General features: G+C 35.8%; 1 protein-coding gene across 6 annotated transcripts in view; it reads right to left on the bottom strand.

Annotated features, from left to right (window-relative positions):
• The window catches only part of RFX3 (regulatory factor X3), a 342,491-nt gene that overhangs the window by 52,601 nt on the left and 275,923 nt on the right, over positions 1-13,967 (bottom strand). For all 6 annotated transcript variants that reach the window (XM_025281551.3, XM_025281552.3, XM_044939912.2 and 3 more), the window contains 5 exons: positions 13,479-13,591; positions 9,310-9,425; positions 8,718-8,872; positions 4,674-4,771; positions 1,525-1,674 (listed from right to left, as the gene is read on the bottom strand). In XM_025281551.3, coding sequence (XP_025137336.3) covers positions 1,525-1,674; positions 4,674-4,771; positions 8,718-8,872; positions 9,310-9,425; positions 13,479-13,591 — 632 coding nt within the window. The remainder of the gene's footprint in view (positions 1-1,524; positions 1,675-4,673; positions 4,772-8,717; positions 8,873-9,309; positions 9,426-13,478; positions 13,592-13,967) is intronic.

Raw genomic sequence — 13,967 nt, 5'->3', positions numbered from 1 at the left:
GTGTCTCTATAGATCTGCTTATTCTGCTCTTTTAATATAAATGGAATCTTGTAATATAAGGTCCTTTGAATCTGGTTTCTTTCACTTAGTGTAATGTTCACTTGTGTTGTAGGATGTATCAGAACAGAACTTCATTTCTTTTTATTGTCTGATAACATTTAATTGTGTGAAATGCCATGTTTTGTCTATATAGTCATCAGTTAATGGACATCTGGGTTGTTTCCACTTTAATGTGGCTAATATGAATAATGCTGCTGGATATCCAAGAACAAGTTTTTAGGTGGACGTGTTTTCATTTTTCTTGGTATGTACCTAGGAGTCAAACTGCCAAATCATATGGTAACTCTGTTTAACCTTTTAAGAAACTGCCATACTGCTTTAAAAGTGGATGTAGCACTTTACAGTCCAATTACTACTACTGTATAATGGTTCCCATTTCCCCACATCCTCATTAACATTTGCTATTATTTGTCTTTTTGATAATACCTATTTTAGTGTATGTTGTTGCTGTTCAGTTGCTAAGTCATATCTGAGTCTCTGCAATCCCATGGATTGCAGCACACCAGGCTTCCCCATCATCCACTATCTCCTGGAGTTTGCTGAAACTCATGTCCATTGAGTTGGTGATATCATCCAACCATCTCATCCTCTGTTGTCCTCTTTTCTTCCTGCCTTCAATCTTTCCTAGCATCAGGGTCTTTTCCAGTGAGTCAATTCTTCGCATCAGGTGGCCAAAGTATTGGAGCTTCAGCTTCAGCATCAGTCCTTCCAATGAATATTCAGGACTGATTTCCTTTAGAATGGACTGGTTGGATCTTCTTGCAGTCCAAGGGACTCTCAAGAGTCTTCTCCAACACCATAGTTCAAAAGTATCTATTCTTTGGTGCTCAGCTTTCTTTATGGTCCAACTCTCACATCCACACATGACTACCATAGCTTTGACTCTTGCCTACCAATCTTCAATGACCGTGGCTGTCCTTACTCTATTAATCATTCAGCAAACCCTGGTGACATATGTTGCAGTCTAGCACTAAAAATCTTCCCAGGCTTTAACCACAAAACAGAGGAGCAGTAAAGTTATAGCTGAGTAATGCTAATGCTAATGCTAAGTCACTTCAGTCGTGTCTGACTCTGTGCAACCCCATAGACGGCAGCCCACCAGGCTCCCCCGTCCCTGGGATTCTCCAGGCAAGAACACTGGAGTGGGTTGCCATTTCCTTCTCCAGTGCATGAAAGTGAAAAGTGAAAGTGAAGTCGCTTAGTTGTGTCCAACTCCTAACGACCCCATGGACTGCAGCCTACCAGACTCCTTCGTCCATGGGATTTTCCAGGCAAGAGTACTGGAGTGGGGTGCCATTGCCTTCTCCGATAGCTGAGTAAAACTCTCCTCTTTCAGGACATTGTGAATCTAGATGTGCCTATGAATTGATGTAACTTTGGAAAAGAAATATGATGATCCTGATTAAGAAGAAAAACATTGGATAGCTTTCATTAAAAGATCTGTTTTGAAAGAAAACAGAGTACCTGGACATTGGCAAAGTCGACACGGTTGAGGTCATTGAGCATCTGGTTGATCTGAGAAGTGTTCTGAAGCACTGCACGAGCTGCCTGGGCCAGGTGATTGAGCGATGTGTATCTTCGCAGAGTCTGGGCAAAGGCACTTACAGCTGCAACCTGTAAAGAAACCCAATTAAATTGGGATTTCTTTTCTCCTCCAATAAAAGAAACCACTGCAATTTTCAAATCTTTATTCCCTTGCCAAATTTTAAATGCTTCTCTCTGATACTTATTTCAAATTCATTTGGTGAGACAGTTTACTTGTAAATTATAGCATTTAAACCTCTAAACCAAGTGTTATTTTCCTTTTCAGTAGGTTGAGGTCAAGGCTAAAACAAACTCCCACATTCTTAGACATCTGAGTGCACCATTAATTAAACTGGTCTTGCAAGTAGCTACTCATCATCAGCAAGAAATGATTTAGTCTAGGAAATTAGGGAAAATGTTGATTTTCATTTCTTATTCTCAGTGTGACAGTCAGCTACTAACTAAGCAAATAAAAAAAAAAATTTCCTTTTACTTGGAAAACCAAACTGTCCAGTCCCACTTTTTAACTGGATTAAAAAATATACTTTTCACAGCATTATCATTCAGATTCACTCTTTTAATCTTTATTTTATAGAGGTGAAATAAGGGTGGTCAATTTTGAGGTGAAATAGGAGAACTCAAAGCCTATATTAGCAAATAGATAGCTAATAAACTTCTCAGACACAGGCAACAAGAACTCTTTTTTTTTTTTTTCAGAATCTGGATGTTTGTAAAAGGGTTATCCAGAAAAATCCCTGTTTGCCCTCTGAAATGTACTTTCTATCCTTCCCCCTTCTGCTCTGTGCCCAGGAAGACTAAACTGAAAAAATTACATTAACTGCCTCCCTTGTCCTTGGGCTTCCAGTTGGATTTGGTCAATGAGAGACACTGGTAAGGGACTGAAGGACAGAAGAAAGTGGTCAAAGTATTTATTCCCTCACAACCTCTGCTCTCTCCTCCCTAAGGCCACAGTCCTGCATGGAGGAGAAGAGCTCCTGATGCCATAATCGCTTCTCTCCCATTCAGACCTAGGGATGGGCAGGCTTCCCCTACTAATGCTAGTCCTTGGTTTTCTTAGCTCTGTTTACACATTTAGAAACAGACCCTTATTAAACTTTCTTCAATTATTCTTCTCTTTGGATACACCTTTTATTTCCTGCTGAAACCCTGAACAAATCAGGTTATGTTGAAAGATAGCAAAGATAATGACAAAAAAAGTCTAAATAAATATCTAAATGTCATGATCTCATGAAAATTTGTTATTTCCATAGCAGATCTGATGAGGATTTTAATGTATTTATAGGAATAGATGGAAGGCCATTAAATCACTGTGGGTATATAAACAAGCAACTGATTGAACAGTCATTTGGCTGAGTGGGAATAGATGTTCCACAAGACAACGATGCCCTGTCTTGATAGTGAGATATTTTAGGACCATGTGGAGCTTGGGGACATCCACATATCCTCAGAGAGAATATTTCACATTTTCCCATCTCTGAGGTTTGGACTAATCAAGTACATATTATGTGCCAGCATTGTGTTAAATGTCTAACATACTTTACCATGTTCAATTCTCATAAACATCCCATTAGACACATGTTCTACCTTAGGGAGGTTAACTATCTTACTCAAGATTACAGAGAAACTAAAGTACAGAGGTGGGATATGAATCCAGGCATTTTGATAACAACTTCCAGTCACATCCTCATTATGCTGTTTTTACTGTCCAGCTGGATCATCTTTGTTGACTGAATGCTCAGCTGAAAAAAGGCTGCACATCCTTGAGAGAGGAGTAGCAGAAGACATCTTTCACCAAGGGAAACCACCCAAATCAATTCTGGAGATCAATGAGATGACCAATAGTGCAGCTGGATTGCTATCACAACCACTTGATGATACTGGGGTAGGAGATGCTTTCAGTTGTTTGAAAGTATTGTTATGACTATGACTGACTTTGCAAGTTGGAAAGCATTCCTCTGATTATCTTAATCAAAGAGCATCTCCTTTATTTTCTCACCTCAATGTGGCACTCTAGAACAGAACTGCCACGGATGGAATCATTTCTGCAATGACGGAAATGCTCTACATATGTGTTACCTAATATTGTACCCACTAGTCACATGGGTTAAGATGCACTTGAAATGTAGCTAGTGTGACTGAGGAACAAAAATTTTAATGCAATTTAACTAAATTTAAATGTAAATAGCCACATATGGTTAACCCTACCATATTGACAGCACAGTTCAATCAAGCGACAATCTAAGGTGGACATGTCCTTGAAATATGACCTTCAGTATGTTTTAGAGATAGAATATGTTATTGCAAACCTTAAGCCAAAACAGGAAGAACTGAGAGTTACTTGTGCTATCACAGACTTGTCAGCTACAAGAGCTTCAGCTACATTTTCAAACTGAAAGCCAAGGCATATTGTTGGAGTCTGACAGGAGATACAGTCCCTGACAAAAGGCCACAAATGTGATTTTTGTTATCAAAGTTTCGACAGAATCAGTCCAATCTGTCAAGTGTGTTCACAGGTTAATCTAAAGTAACATGGTTAGTAGGGGAAAAAGTGAAGAATAGAATTCATATCTCCAGCTAAATAATCCATATTCCTGTAATATACTCAACTATGAGATAACGGTTCTCTTTAAGAAATGATTACTTGATTCACAAAAGCATTCTCCAGTGTTAAAAACAAAACATCCTGAAAAGCAAAATGGTTATTATTTCACATGAGCATTCAGAATACGAGTATAGTAGGGGACTTAAAAAAATCTAAAACTCATTCAAATGGAAATTATTTGCACATTCTAGGCTATTCTTTTCAATATTTGAAATTAAGCAACCTGAAATATACTTTAGAAAAGGGCTGATAAATACACCACACCTACAATGCTTCTCTAGTCTCTCTGAAAGGAGCATTATCAAACAACATATCTTGTGAAGTTCTTTGCCACATGGTTATAAAATACAAATATAAAAATCAATGCTATATTTCACATAACATCATTTGATAGGACAAATTTAAAATTCATAGTTCATGACCATTTCCTAAACACAAAAGAAAAGGCAAGGACATGAAAGTGTACCTTGGTTTGTATCATTCTTTGTGGAATATTGTTCATGGCATTGGAAAGCCAACCTTCAAGGCTTTTTGCAAAATTTCGAATGGCTTGGGTCAAGGCACCTAAATGTTAAAGAAGAGAAGCAGAACGAAACAAATACCAAAGAACATTAATTTTTATGCTAGAATAAGGGAAAACATACAACCATAACATTTGAAATAGCACAGACAGAACTTATCCTCATTAACAAGACTTTATTTAACATTATTCCTAACTATGAAAGAATCCAAATATTATATCATGGGCTTTTTTTGTCTTAAAGCTATTTTGTTCCCAGATACTTATGACACTTCGTTGGGAAATGAAAACATTCAAGCATTTTTTGCTTATAACAACATATACCAGTTGTGAATATACTTATGGAATTTTCTATCTTAGACAAAATACTCTTTTCAAAAACATCTTTTTGCTCAAAGGCTAAGTATTGTCTTTAGAAATCTGGTGACTTTTTTCAAGCTCTTATTTTCATTTCTTTAGCTAGAAAGAAAATAATGCAAAGCTTTCTTTCTCTATGCATCTCTTTACATTGGAACATGTCAATTAGAGTAGTTATCTCACTGTTGTTGAAAAGTAAGGTAGAATTAAAATTGCCTGACTTGATATTCTGGATAACTATTCTCCATATCACTGGCAGGTAGCGATAAAAGATTACTGTGATAAAACTGCTGTCACAGAGACCAATATTCTTAAGATATTCCTAAAATAGTCTGTTCCATATTCCTTGCATCTCTGTTAAAACCTAAGTAAGTATAGGTCCCATGAGAGCAACTTTTATGGTGGTCATAAAACAACTGGAAGCATTTTCCAGTATCAGGGGTGACTATGATTATTTTATTCTAAGGGATCTGCTTACTGAGATCCCTTACTGAGATAGGAAACAGAATTCTTCTCTTGTTCAACAAGTAATTCAGTCAGAGCATTTCATTTCATCTGTGCCCAAGGCTACACGGTGTAGGGAGTAGTTTAAGACATTTAATAAATGTCTGAAGCACCCAGAACACAAAGCAAATCCTTGTGGGTTCCCTATGATGCGGGTAGGTAGTGCAGTTGGTAGTCCATGATAAGAGACAGAGAAGTCACATTTTTACCCAAGGCTCCCAAGAGTATTAATGATGGGATCAAATTCCCTCATTTTTCTTCTGTGCTCAAAATAGTCTGACATGCATCTTTATTACTTTTGTTAAAGCAGAGTTAGACATAATTTAGCTTACTCAAATTGCTTGCATCAGATATAAATTATACTGATCCAATAATAAAATAACTAATTTTTAAAAGTTATTTATTTAAGTGGTAAAATGACAAAAAAGATTTAAATGGCTATCTTTTTTGGAAAAATACTCAAGTAGTGCAGATTTTAAACATGAGAATCATCCATTGGAAACCCTGAGTTGGAAATTTCTTGAGAGCTAAGTTTTTGAAATTTCCAAAGCTTCCCATATTAGTCAAAAAGAAAAAAGAAAGAAAAATATTTTTCTGCTGTATTATGTACTAGAACCATGGAGGGCAGGCATGAATGGAAATGAAAAAGAGTGAAAAAAAATTAAAGACCCTTTTTGAAAGTCAGTAAAACTTTGTTCAAGATTCAGTTTGACTATCTGTATTATGTATTTTTCTCTAATTAATAATTATTTAATCTGAAAAAACCAAGAACTGGGAAAAGCTACTTTAAAATTTTTAATATGGGTCTTCTTGTATCTAAACAAATTTAATGCTAGGGAGGTTATAAAATAAAAACATATGTTTTATATCTCAAATGATTTTTAGTTTTTACTTTTTTGTATTATATGACATTTTGGGTCACCTTTAACTGAAATCATAAATTGTACATTTAAGTGCTACCATTTGAGTTCTTATACAATTTTTTTACACTTCACTTTATTTTTTCCATTTTCAGATAAATGTATTTTAGAGTATAGTAGCTTCAAGCTGACTTTAAATTAGTGTGATATGCAAACTTTTTTTTTTTTGGCTAAAAAAAGGAATCCCATCTGGACAGTAAATGGTAGAGTGAAGTACTAGTAGCCAGGAAAATAAAATTTTCAAAAATAAAATTAAGTTTGTTCTCTCTATAGGGATTCATGTCAGATTAAATTGTGCAGATTGACTGACAACTTTTTCTCATGAATGGATGGTTAGAAATTTAAAGCTATTCTAAAGCTAACTTGTCTCAGCCTACTTATGATTAATACAAAAATGCATACAATCAGAAGACTGTGATTTAAACTATATTTTAAGCTTTACTTTTGTTAAATCTTATTATAGAACAGGAATTAAAATTCCAAATTTACTTGGTAGGGTGGCATATTAATGTATCTTGTAATTTCAGAGAAACTATAAAACTGTACTTATATAAAAATTCCTGAATTTGAGTTCTCTGAATGCAGAGACAAAATAAAATGTTTTTCAAACAAAAATTTGTGAAAAACAAAGGTCATGTGTATTGTGTACTTAAAAATTATGGGGCTTAAAACCATCTAAACTTGATACATGGTTCATGTTAGGTAACTGCTGAATTTACAAGTTAGTCTTGTGATGCTAACATAGAAGCAACAGATTTTAGAATTGTTTAACGAATACTGATGTTGTTGATTTGCCTCAAAGAAGGTGCTCACTGGCATTTTTTTCTTATATCTCATGAGAGAAATTTATGTTGGTGGCAAGATGTCATAGGCTAATGACCTACCCTATGCAACTTTTCTTAAACATCTCTAGAGATTATTAATCAGAGCACAGGGAGTAAGACAAAAACAAGGAAAATCAGATTCTGGAACATAAATCAGTAGAGAATTTACATGTTGAAATTTTCCATGACAATGTCACTTTTAATCAATCTTTAGTCAGGACACCAACTGTCAGTTGGTGCAGTAGAGAAGATATTAGCAATTTATAACAGCATGAGACTATGGCAGCTGCATTTTTAAAAAAACTAATTTGTGTACATATTTATGTATGTTTATGTGTGTGTTCATTGATATTATATATAAATGTACATCTAAGCATACTTTTTTAGGTGGTGGGAAGCATACATATCTTCCACTCTACCATATTTTTAAAAAGAAAGTATAAATATACAAATGTTAAATCTTCACGTTTTCTTACTAAATCCCTATGTTAATATTTTCTGGAATACTTTAATACAAATTTACCGTAAACAGTGTACTTGAAGTACACAGTTGCTAATTTTACAAGCTAAAAGATTGTTTTACTTTATTAATGTCACTGTAGAGTAGCAATTCTGTTCCATTTCTCTAAAGGTTAAGTTTACTAGTATGTGCTGATAAAGATGTAGACCTAAAATCTTTTCAACTGCTTCCAACATATGTATCCATAGTGGCTTTTAGACTGACACTTGCAAAAAAAATAGCTTTGTTTGCAACAGAGTAGCTTAAAAAGCACTATCACTTAAAAAAGTAATGTAACTTATCTACGTAATTCCTATTTGCTTCATGGCGGGAATACAATGCTCTTGCAGTTACATATATTTTTCTCTCAAAATGCCAGTTAACCATTACTGTTAGTGGAAACTGCATTTGTAGTTTTTAACATGATGTCAGTGACAAAGTAAATGCTTTTAAAAGAAATTTAACTTCAGTAGAAACCAAGATAAATTCATTTCAAATCAAAAGCAACCGTGAAAGAGGCTGGTCTAGCAATCACAGATTTCAAAAATTAGGGGTTTTATGAAGGACACTGTGTCCTTGGGTTGAATGATTTTCTCACTGGCTGACTGACCTGGGAGTGTTCTTGCAATTAGTCATCAGGGCTGTCACATCTTTAGGTTGTCTTTTTTCGTCGAAAAGAAAATGAAAGATTGAAAAACAGAATTTTTCCCTTTTAACTACAGTGTTGCTCTAGGCTGCTTTCATGCAATATTCTGTGTTGCGTGTTTTCTATGTGGCAAATTTAAATGAGATTAGAATCACTCTAGTTTGCAACGTCACTACCCGAAACTTCCTGGGTGGAATGTAGGAGAACAAAAGCATCCGTACTTGTCTGCATTTAACTTACTAGGAATAGGTCTAAGGACGTCGGGGATGAGAATCTCCACCAAAGCCTGGTACATCCCATGGTCACAGTTACACATCCATTTCAGGATAGACTCATGTTTGCACAGAGTTATCAGCTTTGCTTTCGGAAGTCGACTTTCTATTTCACTCAGATTGCTGGTGTGAATAAATGTAGCAAATGAATAGATGGCAAATGAGGATAAAAAAGAAAATGGACTTTAAAAATAGTTTTAGTTTATCAAATATTACTGAGGTTAGAACTATACCACCACTGCCCTGGTGCCATACGGCTGGATATATAAAATACTCCCCCGGAGCTGCCTATGCACGTTAAGACTTTCTGACAGTATGAAAGGCAGATATGATACTAAACCCATGAGGATGAAATAGTTCTACCACAGTCCCCCAAATCAATAAAAATGGGAGCTATAATACACACGCTGAAACCTCAAGAGAGTACTTTGTGGTTTATTTCAATCTCTTCAATTAAGGTTATCAGGTAAGGTTCACAACTGGTATACATATCTCTAATTTATTAGCTGTGACATCTACTCAGCCATGAAAATGAATTGGAAAAGCATATTGATTCTGACCTTGACTCGGTAATGGTAGTGCCGTCAGCTGGAGTTGAGGGAGAATAGCGCCAGAATGTTTGCCACAATTTTTCTATCAGGCTAAACTGAAGATTCACAACAACATCCAATATTGCCTATAAAACAAAATGGTTATCGATATTACCTTACAAAATCACTTATGGGGATGTGTGAGGAGTACATACTGTAACAAGACTTAAAAGGTAAAGATACTTTTGGGCTCATAAACTGACATAGTGAAACTGGACTAAGTTTTGCCAATGGAAATGGGAACACAAAAGAGATTAGCTAGAGACAAGGAGGAAAATATCTCATACGTAAATGATTAAGAAGGGTAACTTGTATTCCTCTCAGAATGACCTCACACCCCACCCTTATTTTTACCTCTTTTCTCTCTATTTTCATGCTTGCTTCCCTACGCTTTCTTTCACCCATTAACCCACTGCTTCCCTGGTTGCCTCCACTCTTGTTAGATTCATATGGGCAGAGAACATAGATTTGAGTCACATCAGCCTTCACTGAACTGTGTCCACTGGTCCTGAAAGAGGGCAAAAGATAAAGGTGTGGAGGTGCCTGTGCGTGGCAGATGGAGTTAGGGCTAAGTTAGCTTGGTCTAGGGCTGCAGACCATGGCTTCTGAAGCATTTCTAGCCAAGCAGAGGCTGGGGGTAGAAACTAGAATTAGGCTGACCTTCCAAGGGTAGTGCCTGTCTTGGCAGAAAAAAAGCCTCTCTGTGGTCACACAGTGGCTTCCACTCATTCCTCTTTGCACACACTCCCTTTAGAAAGAAGCTGTAAGACTCTCTTTCCTTTTTAACCTTGAGGGCATGGGCCTCACCTCTCCTTCTTAATTTTCTCAGATCTCCAGCTGCATCAAGATATTTTTTTCAATGATGCTAAAATTTGCCACTTTCATTAGCTTTTGATGATCATATTTAATTTCACCCTGTCATTGCAATTAGTCTGCAAATTTGCCTTCAGATAAAGGCAGTCATAAAACTAAATAACTTATTTGTGCAAAGATCACGTGATTCTGTGATTATTTTGAGTATAAAAGACAAGTCCTCAGTATAATGTGTTTGATGTCATCAGCATTGAGAACAAAAACACGTAAAACAACACCTTCAAGATCTGCAAAATTCACAGAAACTAAGAGACAATAAGAAGCAACTGAAAGAATCAATCTGAACATTTAAGGAAGAAAGAGGAAACCATGACTTCCTAATGCTGGAGTATGTGCTACCTGTGTAGACCTGGCCTTGTGCATGGTACAGAGAATAACTAATGTTCTATACAAAGACACTTTGAGACCAATTCAAATATTAAGTAAAATTTGTTTGGGAGCATGTTCTGGGAACTAGAAGGAAAGGCTGCAAGTAGTTGGATAATGAAAATGAAGGGAAGGGGACAAATTAATATCACATTCCTCACCCTTTAATATCAGCAACAATAAAAATGCAAAAGCAAGCCCTCAAAGTAAAGGGCATCCAGATATGGCTGCTCCCAGCAAAACCCAAAACCTTCTCAGGAGGCAAATTATTATACCTGCTTTCTCGAAAGATTCTAACTTAAGCTTCTTCTGACAGACATCTATTAATGGAGCAACTAGTAATATCTGATCTAATACCTTATATGTCTCTAGTTATGAGACTGCTGTAGGAACACTATGCATATATTGAAAGGAAAAATTACTGTTAGAGCAACTTGTATTGAAACTTATATTTGTTCCTTATGTAACTAGTGATCCTTTCAAAGTATCTTTGATAAACCAACTATGAGAATTCCAAATAACAGTCAAAATAGGTATGTTACTCTTTCTTAAAAACATGAACAATAGGAAATATGAAATAAAATAAGGCAAGTAACAAATTCAGTGCACCTTAAATTAAGTATCTCTTCAAATTAAATAACCTCAAATAATTCTATTGAAAGGACATTTGTATCAGCCTCATTCACAAATGAATAAAACGTTTTGTCATCTGTCCACCCACTTTTAAATTTGTTCAGACTAAAATGTATGGCAAATATAGTTTAAAATAATCCTAATGCCACTAGCCTAAAGCAAACAACCATTTATAGGACTGGATCTGAGACCCAAGTACCTGTCCATCAAAAGTTTAGAAGTGTGACAGGAAACAATAATTAGGGACTTCCTTTTCATAGATGACTTTATGCTCCATGAGAGTGGCCATGAAAACTGGTAACTCTGAAACAAATGAGGATTATTCTATGAACTGCCATTTCCCATGTAGATTAATTACTATAAATGTTCCTTTCTCTTCATATAGAGTGTGCGCGCGCTAAGTTGCATCCAATTCTCTGTGGCCCTATGGACTGTAGCTTGCCAGGTTCCTCTGGCCATGGGATTATCCAGGCAAGAATACTGGAGTGCATTGCCATACCCTACTCCAGGGGATCTTCCCGACCCAGGGATGGAACACACGCCTCAAATGTCTCCTGCATTGGCAGGCAGGCTCTTTACCACTAGTGCCACTTGGGAAGCCCTCATATAGAGTATTCCTGACAATTAATGAAAATTTTATAATCCAAATAATATTTTCATCTTTATTGGGGGAGTTTTTCATTTAGATTGATTTTAGTGTATATTCTTTAGAGTTGTAAATAATCATTCCCCAAGTTATATTTTGAATAATATGATAAACTTAAAAAAATCTAAATTATATTTGTATAGGCTGGGTTGCTTGAAGCGAGTTTCACCTGAACACAGAGCAATGAGAAAATGATTAGACCATCTATACATAAACCTTTGAATAGACATGATATTCACATAGAAAGCAAGAAAGAAGTTTTTTTTTCCTTGATAACTAAGGATCATCCAGAAATTCTCTAATACTGGAAAAAGTACAGCAGTGGAAGAGAAACGGACAGTGTTTTTCATCATAACAAGAAATGTTGGGAACAAACTGGCGGGACATGTTGAAAAATACTTATGGCACATGGTTTGTTAATAAGGAGAGAACTTGCCCTTGGTTGTTAATAACCTAGCACCCTTGACAAGCACTCAGATTCACTCAAGCAGTTCTTATTTCTGGAGTAGGAAAAAAAAAAAAACCTGTGAATGCTATGAGCTGAGACTTCTCACTACATACTGCATCGTCAGCAGTCAGGAGGACTGCCCAAGGATTATCTTTTACTTCTAAGTAGATCATAAATAGCCCTGGAATAAAGCTACTTAAATTCTAAACAGTTCCTCTTTGAAAAGGAGGGATACTTTAGAAAATTCCTATTGCAATCTGCTATCTTCTTTCTGCCAGTTAAGTGGCCAGTATATGTGGACTTGGAGAGAATTCACCTCCTGGAGACAACGTATCCAATTCTGATCTGGGATGATAAGAAAGGAAGTAGGAGGAGGGATGGAAAACACCAAGAGAAGACTCTGGGTAAAAAAGAAACAAGCAAAACTAGAGCCTCAATGATCCCTGGAAGGAATGCCTAAACATTTTTAGAAAATAGTTTTTGATAAAAATACATATTTACAGTATAAAATTCAGAAGATTAAAAAGCGTGTATTAAAAAATTAAGCCTCTTTCCCCTGACTCCTTAAACTCAGTTTTGATCCCAAAGGCAACCAGCATTAATATTTTGTTCTTTCTTCTGGAGAGATGTATACAGCATGTTCTTTTTCATGAAAACAACAGTATGCTATACTCACTGTTTTACATCTTGCATTTTTTCTTAAAAATAAATCCTGGAGCTTGTTCCACAAAAGTACATTTAGAGTTGCCTATTCTGTTTAATGGTTGCATAGTGTTCAACTCTATAGATTATACCATATTTTATTTATTCAGTCCCTGTTAGATACTGAAGTTATAATCAATCTTTTTAATTAAAAACCATAATGCAACAAGTTCCCTATACACTTGTATCTTCAACCACATGTAAGGATTTTTCTAGGATAAGTACCTAGAAGTGGAACTGCTTCATCAAAGGATTCGTATTAGACTAGGCTAAGAGGATGGAAAGTAAAATTTATTCTCCCCTTCATGCTTCACTTCTCCAGTTTGAGACAAGAAAAAAACAGCTTATCAGTGTTCAAAGAAAATATGAACTAACTTCATCTGTCCTCTAGGAATACATTGGAGTATTTGTTTTAGCCAGTTGTCTGGAAAAACTTAGCTTGTGTCCATACTATGTTTTGAAAAGACCTACCTCACAGTGCTCTCGATAAAGACTCTGCAGTGACTTGATATCCTCAAAGGTAGTACCATCTGGCAGAGAAGAGATTTCAACTTCTCCAAACTCTGGAAGTGCTCGAGATGCATCTGTTACCATGACAACACAATGGAAAAAAGTTACTGTGGATGGTGCCAATTAAAGACTAATGAAGGAAAATTTAAGCAGACTAAAAAGGAAAAAAAATTAAAGGTCAGAGGTCCAAAAAGCAAGGACTTTGCATACTAGTATTTTATAAACAAAAGTTACAGCAGCAGCAGCACAAAAGAATAGAGGGAATAGTTTTAAAATTTTGGAGAAACTAAATTTTCACTATGATTATACTGGAAATAACATATCACAGTCTCTCTCAATACAGGACCCCTATGATAAGAAAAATACCTTGAGCCGGCCAGTATCAATTTTAGTTATTTTTATCATTTTGTTACTTAGGTATATAAAATACATTAGCTTTAAACTCATTAT

This window comes from Bubalus bubalis, chromosome 3 (genome assembly GCF_019923935.1).
Source record: "Bubalus bubalis isolate 160015118507 breed Murrah chromosome 3, NDDB_SH_1, whole genome shotgun sequence".
In the NCBI taxonomy this organism is placed as follows: domain Eukaryota; kingdom Metazoa; phylum Chordata; class Mammalia; order Artiodactyla; family Bovidae; genus Bubalus; species Bubalus bubalis.
This window is presented reverse-complemented; position numbering and strand designations above follow the sequence as displayed.